Here is a 23,882-nt window from a genome sequence, read left to right on the forward strand (position 1 = left end):
TGGATGAGCAGAGTGTTTAAATGTTCAAGCATCAGAGTAGCATGGTGTTTTCTATGAATCCTAGACTCCTTTGCTTGCTCCATGTGACTGTTTGGTGTGGTAAGATGGGTGTTTTGGGAAAAGTCTCCCTTGTGTCTCCTATACTAAACACTCTGGCCACCAAATGTGTGTATGGTGGGAGGGTGGTAAGCGAGGTTCCCACATGAAGGATTTCTTGTTGTAAGCCATTAAGTTTTGGGGTTGGTTTGTTGTGTAGCAATAGATAACCAGATTAGACCCTAAAAGCCAACAAACAATAAAATGTGCTTTTTCCTAGTCTTGTTCTTCCTGGAAATAACTCCCCGCAACCCCCTTGGCAGAGATGAGTATCTGGGTTCACTTTTTTATATCTTTCCACATGAGTATTTTCTTCAGTTGCCTAGCATGGTTGGTAGAAAGAGATGGGCAAGGTACAGAACAATAAGTACTTGACCTACTGTGCTCATAGTTCTCCAGGGAGACACAGAGAAGTCACCAGATATTGCTATATGCAGGTTTACAAGGAAGTTTTGGACCCAAACTCCTGTGTGAAATCCTTAGTTCTGGTGGACTCCATTATACAAGGAAGAAAGACTATCTTTTTGTCTGTGGTCTAAGGCCTTCATTAAAAGCATGTGAATAGGGCCTACAACCTTCACTAAAAGCATGCAAATAGCTTCCTAGACACTTTTTCCACAGACCCCATGCCCTTAATATCTTTCAATGACTAATGCCAGAAGATGTACAGAAAAGTCACTTAAGAGAACATGCACAAAGGAAAAGGCACATTTGCTTCAATATGGCCTTTTTTGTACTCTTACTATCTAAATAATATGACTGACCTTGTTTTCCAGAAAGTGGAGGGGCACCATAAAGAAGCCCCCCCAAAAAAGAGCATTGTGAAGGAATATGAGTAAATCATCAATAGTAAGATTTCTCTCTGATAACTGAGATATTCCATTCCCTCTTCCATGTTGGGAAGGTAAAGGTAGCCACTATGGGAAGGAAGGAAGTAGGAACTGAAAGGAGAAGGAGTGAGAAGGGCAAAAAAAAGGGGGTGGGGAGAAAGACAGGAAAAGAGAAGTAGATGCAGAGAAAAGGAGGGAGGTAGAAATAGGAAAGAAGGGGAGGAGGGATGGGAATAAGTAAGAATAAGAGAGAGGAGGGAAGAAGGTAGAATGAAATGAGGAGGCTGGAAATACTGGGTGAGGGAAGAGAAAAGGAGTAGTAGAGGGAAAAGAAGGCAGGGAGTAGCCAGACAGAAGGCTAGACACTGTCCTCCCTGTTTGCTATCATTTACCAACCTTCTGGTCACTCTGCCTTCACTAAATCAGTTCCTCTCTTGTAGTTTCTCTCTTTGCTCTAATACTATCTGATTCAAACTTCTACTTGGGTAGTCAATCTAAAACCCTGGCCTCTCAGTTCTAAAAACAGGGCACGAATTAGGCCTCAGCCATCTATTCCCATGGTCTCAATCTGTATGGGCTCACCTGGATCTCATTATCATCAGGAACTCACAACCTCTGAAATATCAATTCCAAATACCTCACTCAGACCACCAGCATCTGTACTGCCAGCTTCCCTGATTAAGTACCCCTTTGTATTGTATTCTTTGACATCAATGCTTCTAGTACCTTGGCCCCTTTCCCAGCTCCCCTTGACATTTCCACTAGCAGCCCTCATAGGCCATCATTTGCTTCTGTGTGGTTTTGATTCCATGTACATCATCAATAACACTCTTTTGTAAACACCCTCTTGGTCTTCTCTCCTTCTGTTGTACTTCCTGGCAAAACTCCAACCCTGGATGAACTCAACGATCTGCCTTCTCTCTGCCTGCACCTGAACAGTCAAACATCTCCAATTATTTAAAATACACGATCTTAAATATCATATAAACTCTTAATATTGCTCAGAAGTCCTCCTGACTAGTTTTCTTGAGAAAACCAACTTTTCCACTCTCAAAGATATTCATTTCATACCCTCTTTCTCCTCAAACATACTACTCCCTTCTCTTACCCTCAGCTGATGTTGCCTTTTCCTTATTGAGAACATAAAATCATCAGACACGAACCCTTCCTACTTTCAAACTTTCCTGAAACTGTACACTTCTTGCAACTATTACAAATGAACTTGTCTCTAGGAACTTTTAAGTCATTAAGGCCCTCCACGAACCCTTTGGAACCCATCCCATTTTTTCTTCTCAGTGATCCTTCCCCTTCTACCAAATCATTCCTAATAGCTTAAATACAAGATCTAGTACAGCGTTGCCCAATAGAACTTTTTATGAGTATGGAAATGTTCCATATGTTCGCTGTCCAATACAATTGCCACTAGCCACATGACTATTGAACACTTGAAACTGTGGTCAGTGTGACTAAGGAAACGAATTTTATATTATATTTAATGTAACTAATTTAAATAGCCACATGTGGCTCATTCTTTGGACTCCCTTTTCTTCTCCCTTTAGATTTCCCCCTCCTGCAGGAAGGAGGCAGGGAGATGGGTTATAGCTAAAGGGCTTTGCTTTGCAATTAGAATATAATCCAAACTCCTTTCCCTAACCAAAAGGCCTGAACGACCTGCCACCAGCCTAACTCTCCTACCTTCCATTCTTTACCTCATTCAGACAGCTCTGATCTCACTGGCCTTCTCTAACAATCCATTTTAGGGTTTTTGCGCATGCTTTTCCCTTTTTGTAGGACCCTACCCCAGTCTTTGGCCTATATCTTGATTTAAATATCACCTCTTTATAGGGCTTTCCCCACTAACTCACCCAGATGACATGGCCTTTGTTATTCCTCCGTTTTTTTTCCTTCAAAGCTAGTATTGCTATTTGCGTGTATGTATGTGTGTATTCATTCATTCATTAGTGTGTTGACTTGCTCAAGTCGGCTGTCTTCCCGCTGGATTTAAACTCCTTGGATCAGATACAATGGCTTTTACTCTTTGGCGTGTCACGTCCCAGACTCCAACACAGGCTTGACCTGACACAAGGATAGGCAGCCCAAGGAACTCGTACACTGAACGAATTGCCAGCAAGGGAATGAATGAGCCAGCAGAGGCGGGGAGGAGAGACGGAGCGGATCAGTCCGCCGCCGCCGCGCAAACAGCGGAAGCCCCGCCCCTTCCGGCCGCGGCGCAGACACCTCGGCAGCCGCGGCGGCGGGGCCGCGGCCGGCGCCAGCTCGGCCCGCCCCCTTCTCCGCCCCTCCCAGAGCCTCCGCGGGTCCCGCTGCTGTCAGCTCCCTCAGCGTCCGGCCGAGGTGCGGTGTATGCTGAACCGCTGCGGCTGCCGGCTGCTGCACGTCCTGGGCTTTAGTTTCCCTCTGCTGTCTAGCCGGCCGCTTTTCCTCTGCTCTCACCGCTTCATGAAACCGCTGGTCGTGTTTGTCCTCGGCGGTCCTGGCGCCGGCAAGGGGACTCAGTGCGCCCGCATCGTCGAGGTGAGGCCCGGGCAGCTGGTGGGCTCGCTAAGCTTGACTGGACGTGGGGCCGGCTTGTCCCGCTGCGCTTGGCTGTCCGCGCCCCCTGGAGCTCGGGAGCCGCGGACTACGAGTCCCGGCGACCACCTCGCCGCTCGCGTGGCGGTGGTCGAGGGTCCGCCAGCGCGCAGCATGTCGGGACTGGTAGTCTACGTCCTTTCTCGTCGGGGGCGCCCAGAATGGAGGGGACCGCTTGGGGTCGCTTTGTTCCGGCTCCTCTCTTTCCTTACAGTTTGACAACCAAGTTCTTCTCGATTTGTTTGGGAGAGGGATCCTGGGAGGGTCTGCCTCCGGGGATCCGCAGCGCACAGAGATCAGTGTGTCGCTGATTGTGGGTGGGGGAGGTATCAAGGAGCAAGGATTTAGATTAGAGGCCCTGTTGGCTAACCAACTGCCTGAAGGGGAGACCGGTTTTTCCACTCTACCCCTTTCTACAGGCCCTCTAAACTCCTGCCTTTCAACTAACTGGTCTGTACCCTAGAAAGGAGCCTGGGGACAGGCTGTTTGTTTTAGTAATTTATGATTTGCCGAAAACATTTTGGCCCGGTCAATGGCAGTACCAGCTCTGAGGCTCAGACCGGGTTCGCGTGGTTGGAAAAGCCGTGTAATTGAGTATGAGTTCAAGCTTCAACCTCTGGCCCTGCTGCCAACTCACGCTTGGTCCATGGCCAAGTCACTTCCTTTCTCCAGTTGATCCCTCTAGTACATAAGAGGCTGCGCACCCAGATTTAAACTCAGTATGAGATACTTCCCAACTCAAGATCGTGTCCCCCCGCCTTTTTTTTCTTTTTTCTTCAAGGCGTGATAAGGTTACCAGTTAAATTCTGCCAATTTTCGATCAGATATGTGGTTAGCTGCAGTGACACTGTGAGGAGAAAGGCTTATTTGAGAATCTGGGGAATATTTTGGAGAAAAGGGAAACAGAAGATATCTCGAAACAGAAGAGGCGATCAGTAGTGCTGTAAAACACCCAAACAATTCCTTTGGCGACTTGGTGACCAACAAAAGTTTTGACTCAGAACTTCTAAAATAATTCCCTCTGTTCCAGTATACGGCTTATATTAATTTTGGGCTTTTACTCCTGTGTTCATACAATCCACTGCTGTCCTCTTGGATGGTAATAGCTACATCATTATGTGTTCTACAGCCCTTATTTATACTTACTGATCATTTTTAGCAGTAAAAGTGGGACTAATTCAACCAAAAAAAATGTGTAAGTATTTTTCTCTTCACTTTCGTTGGTTCTTTTCACTTTTAAAAAGACAAGTCACAATTGGATGATGTCAAGTCCTTGTGTTATATATGAAATGACTCTTACAGGGGAAGGAGGAAAGATTATCGAGTCAAACAGGTAAAGGTTCAAACCCTAACGCTGTCATTTACTGTTTCTTTGGTCTCAGAGAAGTTGTTACTTTTAGCTTGCATTGTGGGAGAAGTAGTAATACCTATCTAGTATGGTATTTGTGAATTTTAAATGAGGTAAGATTTCTGGGATACATAGATGCAAATTATTTTTTTCTCCATTTCAGACTTCCTGTTCTTAATTTATGAGATTTCTACTTGGAAATAGTCTTACTTTAAAAAAATTTGCTTATGACTGTTACATTTGAATTCATTTAAATATTTTGTTTCTGAAGTATGATGTGTCTTTAAATATCCACACTCAAACTAATAATATCTGTATTACTCCACTGGTTTAAAAATACATATATTGTGACTATTATTCTTTAATCTGTTCAGTAAAGGCTGTTAGTATCTTAAACCTGTTAATTATCAGTAAGTTTCAATGATGACTATGTTCTATAATGTATTATTCTATAAGATCTCAGCAATGATGTGAGCTTAAAATGTTTTAACTTGTTTCATGAAGTAGTTGCTCCTGATTCCAATTGCCATGAACATTAAGTTGATATGTACAAATTCCAAATAGTTTATAATTTTACAATTACTATTCCCTATCTGACTAAATAAACTGGAATGTCTATGATCAGTTAAGTCAGAGGTTTTCTTCCCTTTCTGAGTCTCTTATATTTGACTCAATACTTTAATGGACAGGCAAACATAAGCTGAATCCCAAAAGATTGTAATTTTTGGAACTAATTTTTTTTCTTTAGGGAAAAGGTTATATAAATTAAGGTTAAATTCCCTGTCTTGCCAGTATTAATTTAGCTCAGAGAGTACCTGAGATGTGGCTGAAATAGAATTGTTTTTGTAGGAAAATTACATTGATTTCCAACCCATGCTGCCAGAAGTCCATCTTTGGGCCCTGACTCTGAACCTGAAAATGTCTGGCCCTCTAATGTCCTGGGCATTGCAGTTAGCTAGCAATGAGGGTGTAACTGGAGGAAAGCTACTTTTTTTTTTTCGGAGGTGAATTCTACCTTTACTATTTGCTCTTCCAGACCTTAAGGAAGAAAAAGCAAATTGGATAGAGTATCTTCTGAAGGTGTTCTGAACTGGGAAGGAAATGTTTCAGGGGAACTTGGGAGTTGACTTTGCCTATTTATTTTTACTGGTCTTCTCAGTTTATTTTATTACTGATTTTTTCTAAGTCTGTGTCCTTGCATGCTCAATATGTTTTGAAAATTAGTCATTTTCTAAATCAGTACAATCCTTTATTAGAGCTAAGTGCTCAGAGTGGTTATTATTGTGGACTAAATTGTTACTAAAAAACAATGATGGGACTACTGCATCAATCTGACTTTTTAAAATTAAGCTTTATTTGTATTTGGCCCAAGGAAAATTATGGTGCTGTAACTTAAAACTTGTCTTTGAAAATTACAACCACAATTTTGCTTGTGTTAGCTGGGAGGGGGTATTGAAACTTCTCTTTTGAAGATGGTGGACATTTTGCTCACATAAACAAATTATGTTAAAGCCCATATCCATGCCAAGTTGCTTTCTGTAGCACCCAAAAAGCATCCTATTTTGTGCCATAACTTACTCCAGGGTCTGTATAGGTAAATCATACTTTGGCCATCCTACCCACTGTGCTTAGAAAGTTTTGGGTGGTATTGACTGTAAGCTTGTAGAAATCAGAGACTTGATTTTACTTATTTTTGTGTCTCCAGTGTGGAACACTGTGCTTGGCACATAGGAGGCGCTTAATAAGTGTTATTTGAATGAGTATTTATAGAAGACACTAGTTTGTCCTAAAGATGTGAAAAACTGTTTGGTCCCCAGGGGGCGCCCAAGTAGCAGTTAGCTTTCCCAGTTTCAGGGCAAAAGTGTTTGAATGAGACCTATCTGTCTTAGGAGCACTTGTATTTGCTTTCAGTGCTTAAAAGCTGTGGTTGTGAAAAATCTGTTGAGCATTCTAAAATATCCAAACTCCTGACTACAAATCTCCAAAGCAGATTACCACTCACTGAAGAAACTGGATAGGAAGATCCACTGAATTTAAGCTTGTTTAGGAATAGGCCTTTCTCTCCTTTTGGTGGGGTAGGAAGAGTAAGAGCTAAGTTTAAAAAAAAAAAAAAGTGTAAATTATCTGTATAAGAGATGGCCCACAAAATTCTTGACTCCTCTGAAGCACCACCTTTTCATTAAAGATAGTCATAAAAATTTGCAGGAGGGGAGAATATATTCAGATACTACAATTCTTACTTTTAAAAGTGTGTCTTTTTTTTTTTTTTTGCATTTCTGTTTTAAGTTACAGAAGTAATACACACTTGCTGGGAGAGTAAAAACTCTGCTAATCCTGAGGTCATTAGTATTACCTGTCTGGTATTAACTATTGCCCCATCTCTTTCTCAGTATTCTTACAAATTAAAAATGCAAGTATTTATCTTTTTTATCTCTAGATGGGATTATTCTATTTTCTACTGAATGGATTATGGCTATCCTTTAAGGTCTTTACATATAGATTTAATTTATTCTTGTTAGTAGCTGCAGGATGTTCCATAATATGGATGTTCTATAGCATGGTTGTACCCTTCCCCTGTTGATCAACATTCATGATAGTTTCCAGGAATTTGCTTTTGCAAACAGTGCTTCAGTAAACTTCCACATAACTATAATGTTGCATATGGATACTTTCAATTTTTGTAATGCTCCTAAAAATGCAATTGCTGAGTCAGAGGATGTGTGCATTAAAAAATGTTAGTTAATAGTTGTCAGATTACTTTTCAAAAAGATGCTTACTACATTTCTGTCAGCAGTGTATGATTCTTTACCAGCACTGGATGATTAATAATCATTTAAATTTTTGCTAATTTATATATCTCCTTTAATAAAATTTTTGAGTAAATTCCCTGTTTTTTTCCAAAAAATTCATTAAGGTGAAATGGTGTAATTAGACCTTTTTGATAAAATTTCCCCGTACTTGTCATTTATTCAGAAAACATTTTTTGAGAGCTAGGCATTGATGGTTGCTGAGATGAATAAGGCATGGACCCTGTTGTCAAAAGTTTATAGTACTAGCCAGGAGACAAATAAGTTAGTCAGTAACTACTGCATAATAGAGTGGTAAGTTCTATGATAGAAATAGACCAAATATACTGTTTAGATAAGGGACATTTAAATTTCAGTTCAGTGGGTCGGGGAAGTCTACCTAGGGAAGATGATATATCTGAACTCAATTTCAGAGGACAGTATAGGTAAGAAGCAGCTGAGAAATACGGCAGACTGGAGAATGCTCAAAGCAAATTATCCTTGCATAGAGTAATTGGAGGTTTCATTTCTGAGAAAATCCTAAGGAGAGTAAACCTATATATGTGATATGGCCCCAGAAAACATTTCCTGAATGCAAACTGTGTGTGTATTTGTACGTGGGTATACAGGCTTCTTCTACAGGGCTCAATTTAGAGTAGATACAGACACACACTTAATAGAATTTCATGAGAAAAGATATGAATGATTTTTTCAAATATTAAAGTTTAACATTAAATTGTTTTCAAACTGTTTATCTTTTAGTTTTGCCTCCCTAACTAGATTGTAATGTCATCAAGGGTGGGGACCCTGTCTTTTGCTCCTTCTACTGCACGGTGTTTGAAATGCCTACACAGCCTTCAGATCTCGGCTTAGTGTAGAGATTTCCAAAAGTTCCCAGTTCATGGCACCCATAATATTCCAAAGTTTCAGTGGAAGAAACTAAAGAGCCAAAAATTTAAATAACTCACCAAGGGGCAGGAACCCACCCTTAGTGTCTCAGTAGTTTTTTCATAATCACCCTAGTCCAAAAGACATCTAATATTTATTGAAAAATTTGATCCAAGCAATAATAAATATTTTCTAACAAATCAATAGCTGTTTGAAGAACTAATACATGCAAGTTAAAAGAAAGGTACCAGTTTTATTTCCATACTTACTAATGGTATGTTACTGCCTGTAGGGCACTGTACAGTTTCTCATCCCTTGGAATCAGATTGGGCATTTACATCCTCATTTCCTTTTCCATTTCAGTTTTCATGTGGTACTTGTTTTTATCGCAGCTATCGCCCACCAAAAAGCATAAAAAAAATATGTCTTTGAAAAGAATGGGCCATGATCTGAAGTTTAAACTGTGAACTGTTTTAAACTGGTATCTAACAAATACCAAGTATTGCTCTGTTTCCCTTAAAAATTGAAATCCATGGCACTCTTATGAATTTGAAGCAGTTCTCCAGGCCACTTGGGCATACATTTTGGAACCGAGAGTTGAAATGTTACTTCTTCAGTGAACGTGGTTCTCACTTGTTTAGACTAGGTCATATGGTCATATTTTTCTATTATATGCTCTCAAAGCACTTCATAACATCTATCAGTTTATAATTCTCTTGTCCTTTATAACATCAATTTGTGTTTTACCTTTATGATTCTTTGGTTGTCTCCCTGTGATATGATTATAAAAACATGTATTTGGTCATTTCTCATATATATTTGGTCTTCTTCCCCAGTTCCTCACATCTCCTGAGACTCTTAGAATTTCCTAAGTGTTGAGAGTTGACAGAGGTGTTTCTTGTTAGGTTAATGAGGTGACTTTTGGACCCCACCTAAGGAAGGGGTCTGGTTGCCAGGAGAACCAACCACGTGACTAGAGGGTTGAGACTTTCAGTCCCCACCAGCCCCTCCTCCTAACCCCCCAGAAAGGGGAGCGGGCCTGGAAGTTGAATCAGTTACCAATGGCCAATGATTTAATCAATTATGACTTTGTAATGAAGCCATAGCTCCATTAAAAGCTGGAGGACAAGGTTTTAGAGAGCTTCTGGGTTTGGTGGAGTTTTGGGACCTATACATTGCCCTACGAGTCCCCCATCTGGCTGTTCCTGAATTACATCCTTTTACAATAAACAGTTGATCTAGTAAGTAAAATCCTCCGAGTCCTATGAACCATTCTGGCAAATTGATTGAACACAAGGAAGGGGTCATGGGAACCTTTAATTTATAACCAGTTGGTCAAAAAGTACAGGTAACATCCTGAACTTCAGACTGGTGTGGATGGGTGGGGCAGTCTTGTAGGCCTGAACCCTTAACTTGTGGAATCTGGTACTGTCTCTGTGTAGATTGGGTCCAGGAGCCTAAAAGACTCCCCATTAGACATAAGGTCCACAAGGGTGAGAACTCTGGATTTCTAAATTCACTGTCTTTGGTGCCTAGCATAAAAATAGAATGTTTGGCATAAATTGATCCTCAGTGAACAGGGAACAGATTTTGAAGCCGACTCATACTTGGGTTTCTGCCCCTTGGTGAGTTATTTAAAATTTTGGGTCTTTAGTTTCTTCCACTGAAAATTTGGAATATTAATCTACTTTACAGGGTGATTGTGAGGATTCAAGAGGACCCCTATAATAAAATGTCTGGCACAGTGCCTGTTTGTTAGCATCTCCCAGTCTTGCCTGTTCTGTGCTTATCCATAAATACTCAATAAAGGAAATGTCTTGAGTAGCATAAGTAGCTACTCTTTGATAGGCATTTTTAGTCACTGGACTGAAGAAATAAATGATTTGAAAAGATGTGGGTAATGTCAAAATGTCATACTTACTTATTATTAGACAATATGTAGATTTCAGATCCTACAGTCAGAGTTTGGAGTCAGACTGTCTGGGTTTGAATCTCACACTAACACCTACTGTGTGTGACCGTAGCCAAGTCAATTAATCTCTATGCCTCAGTTTCCTCATCTGTAAAATGGAAATAATACACAGTATTTACTTTATAGGGGTGTTGTGACAATTAAATGAGCTAACATATGTAGCGTACTTAGAGCAGTGTCTGGTCCTATGTAAATGTTAGGTACTGTTTTTATTATTGTCATCATCTTCTTTTTCTTTGCTAATTTTACCTGTCTCCCCTTGTGCCTCCCTTTCTTTTGACTTGATTGAGATCTCCCCCACTACCAATTTATTCCCTCCTACTTTGGAAGCTATACAATATGTTTACTGGTTGCCATAGAAAATTTAAGCACACTTATTAAGTCTAATATTAATTAGTATTTTTATTACTCCCTCCAAACAAATAGAAATACTGTAGGACACAACTCTTATTTTATCATCCTGTTCTGTTTTCCAGGCTTTTAATTCTATATTGTCTTCTTTTTTTATCCCCACAAATGACAATGTTAATGTTTCATAACAAAGATGTAATGTTTATTTAGAATAACTTTCATGCAACAGTTTCTTTATTTGACATTTATTTTTGCACCTCAGATTTTCCTTCTTCTTAAACTATAACCTTTAGAATTTCTCTAATCAATATGGGTTAGTATTGTGGTTAATAATTTTTGCTGTTTTCTCTGCACAGTGGGTTCTTTTTTCTTAGTTCAGCCATTGAGGATCTTATCCTTCAGGGGTCCTGACTTTATGTGGAGTTCTTTGATTGACCTCCAGTCCTGGTTCAGCCTCAGTCTTTGTTTCCTTTCCCCAGTCTGTGGCCCGTTAAATTCCAGCCCTAGCCGTCTAGTGATTTGGGGGTAGGGGAAAGTCCCCAGGGCAGCTGCAACTGCAGCACTCACTCATTCTTCTGGATTTGTGTTTTCTCAATTTATCTAAACCTGAGTTACTCCTTTAATTTTCTGCCAGCTCAGTCATACATTGAAAAAAAAGAAATATATATTCTTTAAAAAAATGTATATATTTGTTTTATGTGTGTGTATGTATGTGTCTGGAAATAAATGGGTAATTCAAGCCAGGAGGGGTTTCTCTGAATGTATGTATATTCCATGCACATCAAAATTAGACACCTCTATTTCTAGGCTCAGAGGCCCTCTTCAATATAATTTCTTCCTCTACCTTAACTGTCTTTGAAATCTACTTGATTTACACCCTTTGGGTTAAATTTTCAGTGGCAGTAATTGGGTAATCTTAACACATTTCCAGTTAAGATGTTAATGGGAGAGGACTGCCATCATTGAAGACCTCCCGAAGTCACATGGGAGTACAGTATTTTAGTGGTTGTCCTTCCGAATTTGAATTCAGAGCATTTCAGAGAAGTTGCTCTTGTAGTGGGACTTTTGTACCAGATAAGAGACGAAGGATGGAGATGGGATAACCATTTATTCTTTGTGTCATGTTGTCCTGATCACACTGATCTTTGTTAATCTTAAAACTAATACTTTTAGCCCAGTTGCCTTATGAAAATATATTTGCTCTGAAACATTTCATTTGCTTTAACCTGACAAATCACGAATATTTTTACAGACTAAGCCTGTGATAAGAGCATTTAAAACTTGATAGAGAACAGGTATGATTGGACCTATTTGCCGACAGTTTTATGCTGCCTGGTGAACAAAGCTAACAAAATACCACTTTGGTAAAGGAAAAAGCACCAGTTGTTACCTACCATTCTCAGAAACTTTCACTTTGAGGGACTGGGTCCCATGAAACATAGGTTCTGTGCTTGGTTTCCGTCAGTCTTCTCCAGAAGACTGTAAGTTAGTCCCATTCATCATTAGGATATATCCTATATCAACAAGCAATTAAATATGCCTAACTTGGGGCTACATAAAAGACTGCTTCCCTACCCATTTTCTGTTTGGAACTTGCATAATATATTCATCATTAATGTTTGCCTTTGGAAAGTATTATGTGTTTAATTTAACTTATAAGATTTATCTGTATAAATATGTATGGTTTTAGGTAGATAATAACATGAATTTCTATTTTCTTGGTGTTTACTTTCTTGTGAGTAGAGAGACAGCCCAGAAGATGTTCTGATTATATAATTGGGAATTGACTTAATGGTTAATTTAGGTTTTTAAATAGCAGAATATTTTATTTGCTACTTATCTAATGATTGGGTGAAGAGTGGAAGGTGGAAATTGTAATGGTGTCAGAAGTGGAGAAAGGCAAGAAAGAGGCAAATGAAGAAAGGATGGTCAGATTCTGGCTGAATGGTGGGTCAGAGATGCTGTTACTCCAAGGCCATAGTTGCTTGAAGGCAAAAGACTCTATCCCCATGTCTGTCACCTAGGAATTACCTCATAGGCCCACTAAAGAATAATAAAGTCATGGAGAGTCAGGAGACTTGGGTTTAGGGGCCAGCCACTAACTGGCAAGTTAGCTTATCTCAGTTTCCCCTTTTATAAAATGAAGGATATGGAAGCAGGGGGTCTTGCCAGCCCTAAAACAGATCTATATCCTGAGACTTCAGTGCTAGAAAGCATGTAATCCAATATATTCACACTTAACAGGCAAATTACCCAATCACTATGAATACATGTACCTTTTTTGCCTTCCTATGCTGTAGGAATGGGGGCATCAAGGATAAATTCCACCTTTTCATGTAAAATTTCATGTTTACATGGAACATCAGAATGGTAACAATGTGTAAAAGGGGAAAAGGAATAGTTTTTTCAAATAGAAAAATATATTTTTTTAAGAATTTAAAATATTTAAGAAATAGAGTATTAGGGCCAACTTTCTTACAATATAGCATAGTGTTAGAAAGAATGTAGACTTTTAAGTCAGATGTTGATTTTAATGTCAGTCTGCCACCTGTGTCTATTCTGCTTAACTTTTCTGATTCTGTATCTTCATTTATAAAGTGATAATGCCAACTTCACTGGGTTGTTGTAAAGATGGAATGAAATAATGCTTCCACGATGTGTAACATAGTGCATGACACTCAGTAAGTGTATAAATGGTAATGTTTATTATTTCAGAAAAGATCTATAGGAAAGACATCAAAGAGTAATTTGGGTACAAGTAGTTTTGGGGAGCATTATATTCCCATTGTTTACTAGATCATAAGGAAATGATTACCCACACTAATCAGTTTATAGATTTTAAAAAATCTGATATGATATTTTAGAGTCTATTGAATATGAAAGATCTGTGTACTTAGAGAAAATATTTGCAGTTAACTTAGATTAAAAAATCCTAGAAAGCACAAGTGGATTTAAGGAAAAGTTTATAGTATAAATGGTATTTATATTCAGAATAGTTACGAGGTGCCAAATAGAGCTAATGACGTAATGACTGGGTAAATATCATAGGCTAATACTCTATGTATGCCTTACCTATCCTTTTATTAAAGATATATATACTTTTTATTCTGATTACTTTTGTACTGTACAAGTAGTACACATACATTAAAGAAGATGTGGTACATAAACACAATGGAATATTATTCATCCATAAGAAGAAAACAAGTCCTACCATTTGCAACAACAGGGATGGAGCTAGAGGGTATTATGCTCAGTGAAATAAGCCAGGTGGAGAAAGACGAGTACCAAATGATTTCACTCATCTGTGGAGCATAAGAACAAAGCAAAAACTGAAGGAACAAAACAGCAGCAGACTCACAGAACCCAAGAATGGACTAACAGTTACCAAAGGGAAAGGGACTGGGGAGGGTGGGTGGGAAGGGAGGAATAAGGGGATTAAGGGGCATTACAATTAGTGCACATAATATAGAGGGGGCAGGAGGAAGGAAGTATAGCACAGAGAAGACAAGTAGTGACTCCATAGCATCTTACTGCACTGATGGACAGTGACGTAATGGGGTATGTGGTGGGGACTTGATAATAGGGGGAAATGTAGTAACCAAAATATTGCTCATGTGAAACCTGAGCATAAGGTTGTATATCAATGTATCTTTAAAAAAATGCTTTTCTATAACTTTTAAGGTGATTTCAGGTAGCTATATTGATTATAGAATTTCACTGTAAGGTATAACATACATGCAAAGCAGTGTATAAGATAGACATACGGTCCATGGAAATAAAAAATAAACACCTGTGAAATAAAATCCAGCCCCAGATCTAAAACAATGCCCTCAAATACCCCATTGGAAATGATCCCCATTGGAAGGCCCCATAACTCTGTAGATGTAACCAGTGTCTTGAAGTATGGGGTGGTAATACTGCTTCCCCAGCCCCTAGTGACCTCTAATCTACCTCCTGCATCAATTAATTTGCCTATTTCAGGTACTTCATATAAGTAGAATCATACAATATTTGTCTTTGTATGTCTGGCTTATTTCAGTAAGCATAACGTTTTCCAGGTTCATCCATGTTAGAATGTATCATGTATTATTTATCCATTCATTTGTTGGGCAATGACTCCTTCCACTTTGTGGCTACCATAAATAATGCTACAGTGAACATTGGCCGAAAAGCATCTGTTTGAGTCCGTGTTTTCAGTTTTTGGATATATAGCAAGGAGTGGAATTGCTGGGGCATATGATAATTCCGTTTAAATCATTGAGAAACTGCCAAACTGTTTTCCATATCAGCTATTTTCTTTACCATTTTACATTTCCACTAGCAGTGTATGAAGTTCCAGTTTCTCTACATCCTCATCAACACTTACCATTTTTATTTAATTATAACCATCTTAGGTGTAGAGTGGTATCTCATTGTGGTTTTGATTTGCATTCCCCTAATGACTAATGATGTTGAGCAATTTTCCTGTACTTGCTATTAGTATATCTACTTTGAGAAATGTGTGTTTGGCTCTTTTGTCCTTTTTTTCCCCCCAGAATATTACATTTTAAAAATTGTTCATTTTTTATTGGGTTATATATATTTTTATTATTGGGTTATAAATTTTAGATACAAGTCCCTTATCCAGATACATGATTTGCAGATATTTTTCCTATCCTGTCGTTGTCTTTTCATTTTCTTGGTAGTGTCCTTGGAAGCACAGATTTTAATTTTGATGAGGTCTTACGTCTTGCACTATAGAACATACAGTATGCTTCCTGTTGCCTATGGTGCAGAGATTAAAAGACTGGTGACTCCAAAACTACAAAAAAGATAACCGGTAATGTCTATATGATGCCTGGGACTGAGAGTTGGAGGTGGAAGACAGGGAAGATAGCAGTAGATGGAAAAGAAGAGTTGAGTAGCAGATTTGTATTGTTTCCTTGACTGATTTCAGGGCATAATTGGGTCCAAATTAAGTCAGACTAGTAGGTCAGGAGAAGTTGCCCATTTTGCAAAATGGTTTCCAGCTTTCTTTGGTTACATAGTCAAGGCAGGAAAGAAATTTTTCCATGACGTTTTCCTATAAGCTTACCACTTCTTAAGACATTTCCCTTATATGAAGAAATTGGGCTCTAATCAAGAATTAGGAGTCCCCTATATTCTGCTCTACATTTAGTGAATGGGTATAATTATCTATGGTCAAGATTAAATACCAGGCTGGACTAGGATTTGATAGCTATACTATCAAAAATGTATATTCTTAGGCTGACTTTAATTTTAGATTGAGCAAAATGTAATCATGAATGTAAATTTTATATAAAAAGTTTTAAAAACATGTATTGCTTTTTAAAGCCAAATAATGATTTGGCTCACACTTTCTTCTGTTAGCACAGGTTGATGGACTAAAAATGAAGATGATTCTTAACTAAACAAGATTAATTTTCTCTACAAAATCAATGGAGAGAGGTTGGTTGGCACAATAAAGTTCTGAAAGTGCTTCCAGGGGTTATTCTGCAGACTAGAAGTAGTGTGGGTTTATTGTCTTTGCCATGGAGGTGTCATTTCCAGAAAATCTTGCTTATAATTTTGAACTCTAGGGTCTAGAGTAGGGCTTTATTGAAATATGTTTTCCTTTTAAGCCTTTGCTGCTGTCCTTTTGGATCCTCTCAGCTGAGTGTGTCTCTTAATTTCCATCTGTTTCTAGGTTATAAAACTGGACTGTTTTCTGTCTCCTTCTATAACACTTGACTTCATGCCCATGCAGTGTGTTTCTGTGTTGCTATATTATACTTTTGTTTCTCCTTTGTTTAAGGAATGAATCACTTTCCAGAGAAATTTTTATCCAAACATTTGAATTGATTTTTGCATTCTCAACAATGGTTTAATTTAAATTTTTAAATAAGTTTTTGATTATGTAGGTACGTTTTCCCTTTTTCTTGATTGTACTGCTTGTCATTTGATTATATAGGGATTTTGTCACTAATGTGAGGCTACGATGAATTTTGTTTTGCTGTTCTCTTAGGATTTGATATTAATAAAACTAAATCATTAGTTTTATTCTGTGGTATTTGCCATTTAGTGATTTGTGAATAGTATATATGCTTTCTTAAGTTAAAACTTGAAAAAGCTCATATGTATACATGTATATTCTAAAAGCTTCAAGCAATTTGACACTTAAACAACATGGACATTAGGAGTTTCAACCCCCTTTGTTGAAAAATCTGTATAACTTTTGACTCCCCCAAAACTGAACTAATAGCCTACTGCTGACTGGAAGCCTTACTGATAACCCAAAACAGTTGACTAATTCATATTTTGTATGTTACATGTGTTCTGTATTCTTAAAATAAACTAAACAAGAGAAAAGAAAATTTTCTCAAATTGTTATGAATCTCCAAAAAATGTTCCAATATATTTATTGAAAAAAATCCTTATATAACTTGAACCCATGCAGTTAAAACCCCTGTTGTTCAAGAGTCAACTGTACATAAAGTAAAATGTGAAAGTTCTTGATTAACATCAGCCTATTCCTTCTGTAGTCACTAATCAGTTTGTGCGTGTGCCTTTCGGGTCCTTTTTTAATGTGTTTACACACAGTATGTGTGCACACATGTATGTACATTCACATTGCTCATTTTGTCACTTGCATTTTTTTGCTTACAGTATATTTTTGATAGCTTTCTATATCAGAACATACAGATAGCTCTACTGCATTCATAATACATATAATAATCTATTTAGCTATTCATATATTGGTGGACATTTATTGTTTACAAATGATGCTGACATGAACATTCATGTACAAATGTCTTTACGCACATGTGCAGCTATTTCCAGGGCACTACTCCTAGAAGTGGAATTACTGAGCCAAAGAATATGCAAACTTAAGTTTTGATAGGCTCAGCTAAATTGATCTCTAAAAAGGCCGAACCAGTTTACATTCCCACAAAGTATGAGGATGCTGCACCCTTATCCCTAGCCCCCTAATCCTTGACATAGCAGGATATAACAGTCTTTTTATTTTAACCAATCTGATGGGTAGAAAATGGAATCACTTTGTTTTAACTTGCATTTTCATGATTACCAGTGAGGTTGAACATCTGTTCTTTTTTTATTTTTTGTGAATTGTTTGTTCTTATCCTTTGTCCACTTTTGGATTGTGTTTCTTTCTTTATTAGTAAGATCTCTTTGTTTACAATGTATATTATTACCCTGTCCCCTTTGTATGGTGAAAACATTTTCTTCCAGGCTGTTGCTTGTCACTTGATTATACTTATGCTATCTTTCTTTGTTCAGAGACTTTTATTATTTATGTGGCCAAACATAAATCTTAGTTGTTTTGGTTCTTGTTTTAGAATGCCTTTCCTGTCTCAAGAAGATATTTTCCTCTAGTACTATTATAATAGTGTTTGTTTTGCTTGTATTGTGTTATTTCAGAACTTTAGTTCACCTGGAATTTCGTTTTGCATATGGTATGATGCAGGGATCTGAATTTTTCTCAGATGGGTAGCCAGTTGCACAGATAACACTTATTAATTAGTTCATCTTTTCCCCATTGATTTTTAGATGGTCTCACTTATTCCCATTTATATTTGGGTCTGTTTCTGGACTCTGTTGAGTTTCATTGTTTTGTTTGCCTATTTTTATGCCATTGTCACACCATTTTAATTAGTATAGCTTTATAATATTATATGCCACCTAGTAGGACAAGTTCCCATTTGTAGTTGTTAGTATTATTTTCAGTTTTGGCCATTCTCTCACCTTTCCCTTTTCTGATAAACTTGAGAATCAATTCATCAAGCTTAATTTAAAAAATTAATCCCACTCAAATTTTGATTGAGGTTGTAATTTATAGATTAATTTTTGGAAAATTTAAATATTTATGGTATTGAATCTTTATATCCAGGAACACAGAATGCCTTATTTTAGTTTTTTATTTTGGTATCATTAATGTACAATTACTTGAACAACATTATGGTTACTAGACTCCCCCTATTATCAAGTCCCCCCCCCACATACCCCATTACAGTCATTGTCCATCAGCGTAGTAAGATGCTATAGAATCATTTCTTGTCTTCTGTGTATATACTGCCTTTCCCATGTTCCCCCCTGCTACATTATGTGTGCGAATTGTAGAATGCCTTATTTTTATGATACAGGTTTTAAGTGTTTCTAGTTTCTTCGTACAATCCTTACACATTAGTTTTAGGTTTAATCCTAAATTTGTTTTTATTGCTAATTTGAATAGGATCTTTTAAAATGCACATTTTCTAATTAGTAATTGCGGGTTGGTTCGAAAGCTATTGATCTGTTTGTTTATATGAAGATAGCAAGATAAATTCTTGTTGGTTCTCATAAATTTTTTAATGTAGTCAAACACATCTGTGCTACCGGTTTTGGGGGCCTCTGTTTGAGCCTATTTGCATAGTGAATTCAATTTTCATATATCACACTAGGTCTATAGATATTCTTTGACTTTCTTGTATCCATACCATTTGCCTTTGAGACAGTTTGGTAGTTGTGTTTCTTTATTGGTATGTAACTTGTAGTTTAATCACTAATTATTTTGGACTTTGCTCCAGGAATAATCTATACGAATTTGACTAACTCCTCCTTGACCTGTCTTAGTGCTGTCACAGTAGGTCTTGAATCTAGTAGCACAGATGATGTTTTAAGGACTATGTTCTTCGGAGATCCTTCTAATTTTAACAGCAAATCTGATATTTTGCTGTGGCTGATAGTGGAGCGGAGTATAGGTATTATTTCAGGTAGTATAGATACTACTTCTATTTTACAAACGAAGACACTGGGATCTAAAAAAGGGTCACATGGGATTTTGACATAGTTGTGGAACTTTCTTAACTTCTAGTTCAGTGTTCTGAGTGTGTGACTTCATGCAAGGTTCTTATGTTCTTGTGATCCTTGCTGAATTCTGTATGTTCCTCTAAATGCATTTCTCCCTTAGGTGATGATTTTGTAGATGCTTAAATGGTATGTCTGCCTATATTACTGAATTCAAAGTTTGATATCCTTTGCACTTTTTTCTCAAGTTTGATTCATAAATCCAAATAAATTCTGGTTCTTAAAGAGTACACGAGCTACTATATTGTGGTTATTTTGTGATGAGGCTCTTTACAAATTGCATTCTGAAGTAGTTTTATCTCTTAGGTGACTTTTTTACTTCTTGGTAAATTATATTTTGATTTTAATGTTATTTGTCTTTTAAATAAGAAACAAATACAATTAGGCCTGCTTGGTGTTTAGGAAACCTATCTTTCATAAGGTGAAAGCTAGGGCTTTGAAGCTACGGCTTCAAAGTAGTTTGGTATATGTCCTCTGACTGTTCTCAGAGGAAATGAATTAACTGAATTCTGGGCTCTTAGGCCACCTGCAACAATATTTGGGTTGTAGTGATACGAGTGTGTAGCTTGTAGGCTTGCAGTGACTATAAGAATTGATCATTCATTTAACAAGATCAGATGAGTGTTTCTTAAGATTAACTAGACCTCTGTGCTATCCATTAAGGTTGGAAGTTTTCACATTATTTCCTCTGAGCCTCTGGAATCCTTGGAGGTTTCTGGGTCTGGTCTTCATCTTTAACCATTTTCCATCCCCTTCTAATGTAAGGAATGTAGATTAAGCAATTCAGAATGGCTGATATGAATTAAAAGAAATAAAAATACTGGAAATGACCTATGGTAATTAAGTTGGAGTGTGAAAATTCCAATTTACAGTTGCTATAGGAGCCATTTGGTATGTAAATCAGATACCGAAATCCTCAATTACTTGAGAAGACTTCTGCAAAATGTTAGAGGGATATGCAGGCCCACACAAAAGGGAAACAGTCAGTTTGGTGCCTTCTTCTAATTCACCCTTTCTTTATATTTTATTTACTGTTCTATCTTTTTGCCACTGCCTCTGAAGAATCAACTTCTTCCCCAAGCTGACAGGGCTGGTAAAGGCAGAGTTCCTTTGGAAAAGTTATGCAAATATGAAGAACTGTCTTTATTAATATTAAGGCTCAAGTCACTTCATATATGCAAGTCACTACTGCATCCTTTGTGAATATAACCTGTTTACCTCCTTTGAACCAGTACATTGCCTGGCACTTTGTAGACACTCAATAAATATTTACGGATTTAAAGTAAGTTCCAAGTATTGCCTGAATTAAGATTTTCTTACATGAAGAGCAAAACACTGAAGAAAATGAAATAGTGCTGTAATTGTTTATGGTTGAATGGATAATATGCCTTTCCTTTGCATGATGTAAGCTTTTAAAATATCACTCTATAATTAGAGAAAGAAATATGCTTCATGTTAATTTGGAATCTGTCTCCTAAAGCTTTTTGATTAAGAAAAGATTTAGCTTGGTTTATAACTTCCATAGTTTATAGCTAATATGTAGATTTGCAATTAAATAGGCATGGTCAGATGCAGTGCTGCACGCATTTGGGAATAACAGTGAGGGCAGACTAAAAAATGAGATTAGAAATTCACTAGCAATTTAAGTCAACTATTACTCTCAGCTTTTCTCCCATAGGATAGAGTCTTTTTAAAAAACTCTTATCTTCTTTAATGGTGATTATAGGAAAAATCCTTTTCTAACCCTCTATGGATGAAACTGGAAGGGACCCTAAAAGTCACCAGTTTTGTATCTGGCACTTTGTAGCAGTTCTTATAGTCAAAAGAAAAGTAAGTTCCCCAAGACTGGCGGATACCGTTCCTGGAAAGTCCTTATCAGGCATCTCTCATTTAGACTAATTGGAAAAAGTTCTGTTGGAAATGCCTTTGAAATAAAGGAGCCTTACAGGAAGTGTTGCTGGGATGCTGTAGGCTCTAAAGCTGTTGTTTGTGGCAGTACCAGACTGGGGAGTCCGGATGGCCCGAACAGTCCCTGCAGCATTTCCAGGTGTTCTGCTGAAGGTTCACTGTTGCTAGTACATAATCAGAATTTAGATTTTAAAGTTCCCTAAGCTCATGGGGAGTACAGAGTAAACTTAGTCTTAAATGCATTGTCAGCTACTTAAAGAGGACAACCAGTAGTTTTAACTCGGTTACTTTAAAACTATATATATATATCTAATATATTTGCTGTTTTAAGGTTGAGTAGCAGTCTGATGGCACTTTCTAATTGCCGCACTTACCAATGATGAGGTATCTGGCATCTGGATCTCTTCTTGCCTCCAAGAACTTCCATTTATGCATCATTTTTACCTTGAATTCTTTTTTTTTCTGTTGTTTTATTTTTGATGTTTTGGTCACATAGAACCATATTACCTAAATTTAGAAAGAAAGACAATTCTAAGAAGTGAGAGAAGTTGGTCAAGGTGATTTGAGATTTGATACCATAAAATTGTCAACATGCCTAGTTGTAGTAAGATATAGTGTCATTCTGTATCTGTTGAATGTACTGCTTTTTCTTCTCCTTCCAATTCTTAGTGTGTGATTCATAAAAGTTAACTGAGTTGTTTTCAAACTTCTTAAAGGAGAAAATGAAAGTAAAATCTTAAGACAGTTACTCTAAATGACTTGAGTTTATACACTTGTCACTAGTATTTTTAGTTGAATAATAGTAGCTTATAATTGTAGTTATTGTGGTTTATAGTATTTGTAACCTGCTGTGGTTTTGAATGTTGTTTTTAAGACTGTAGTTAATGACCCACTATGTTTTAATTGCTAGGAAATTTCAGAGAATGTGAAAAAGTTTTGGTTAAGCCTGGGAAATAACCATTCTTGCTTTCCTCAAAATTGTGTCAGTGACTACTTAATGATAGTAGAATGCTTAGGAAACATGCTTTTTAAAGTCTATAGCTATTATTAAAATGTCAAAATAACTAGTGTGTAAGTGATAGTTGCTTTTTTGTTGTAGAAACTCTGTGTTAAGAGGAAAGCTTCAGCAAAATCCTGAAGAAAAATATAGTATGAAAAAGGAACTGGTAAATAGAGGACTTTAAAAAATGGAATGTAGATGAGAAATAGAAAGATAACATGTATAGGTTTGACATGATTGTATTTATTTAAATTCCTTGGACTTTGCTGATGAGGTTGTTTTCTGTCTTTTTGACAGAGTGTGTAATCATTTTTAAAATGTCGTTTGTATAACTCTCCAATTTAAACTAGTTTCTCTTTAAAAAAAAGTGATATGCCAAAACCCACTTTAATGTAATATAAAGCTTACAAATTTGAGCTCTCCAATGTCAGGAAACTGTGTGTACTAATTTCTAAATTACTAGCTGGGCTTCTAAATGTATGTGTTGTTCATCAGGGGAGGCAATCTGTACAGAGCAATCTGTATTGTTGGTGTTTCACTGAGCGGTTGTCATTGTTTAGTACTGTTTGTCTCTTCATTTATTTAATATTCCCATATGCTGTAATCTCTAGACCAGATGAGAGCATCCAACAAGCATGGGTTTCCAAGCAGGAGCCAAAGTAAGCAGTAGGAAATGAAGCTGCTACAAAATTTTGTGGATAGTAGTTGGAACTGCTTTTCAACACTGTACAGAGTAAATGGGAAAGTAGGTCACACCTCATTTTTTTAAAAAATACTTTTCTACACCCATAAAGTTTGCTTATGCTTGGTGATCAAAGTAGGCATTTAAAAAATGGTGTAATGTGGAAATAATTTTAAAGTAACAGTTTAAGTAATTAAACGCTTTTGTATTTATTTCCATTTGTTGTAAATGGGAGTTTTTGTAAAGCCTGTTATAACTGAATATACTTCTGGTCTTCTAATGGAAGAGGCCATATGACAGACATGAATGATAGTATGGCTTTTGTTTATTCTCATCAAACTTTATACCCAATTTTAGTCAGCAGATAAATTATTTAGGGTTTGTTTTCCTTTGCTGACTACTTACTGTTAGGTTACTTTATTTTAGTAAGCAAGAACAAGTTAGCCAATAACTTTTAGAAATAGAAAATGGACAAAGAATGTATGGCTTCTGCAGTCCACAAAAAAAAAAAAAATGGAGAGAGAGAGAAAGAAAACTCACCATAGCCTGGGTAACTGGAAGTTAGTTTTTATAAAATATACAATT

The 23,882-nt window shown here is 37.2% G+C and overlaps 1 protein-coding gene across 1 annotated transcript in view; it reads left to right on the plus strand.

The window, feature by feature from the left end:
* Positions 1-3,157: 3,157 nt before the first annotated feature.
* Positions 3,158-23,882, plus strand: part of CMPK1 (cytidine/uridine monophosphate kinase 1) — a 30,043-nt gene continuing 9,318 nt past the window's right edge. The window contains exon 1 of the mRNA XM_036893028.2: positions 3,158-3,461. Coding sequence (XP_036748923.2) covers positions 3,291-3,461 — 171 coding nt within the window. The 5' untranslated portion in view covers positions 3,158-3,290. The remainder of the gene's footprint in view (positions 3,462-23,882) is intronic.

Source organism: Manis pentadactyla, chromosome 4 (genome assembly GCF_030020395.1).
Source record: "Manis pentadactyla isolate mManPen7 chromosome 4, mManPen7.hap1, whole genome shotgun sequence".
NCBI classification, from domain to species: domain Eukaryota; kingdom Metazoa; phylum Chordata; class Mammalia; order Pholidota; family Manidae; genus Manis; species Manis pentadactyla.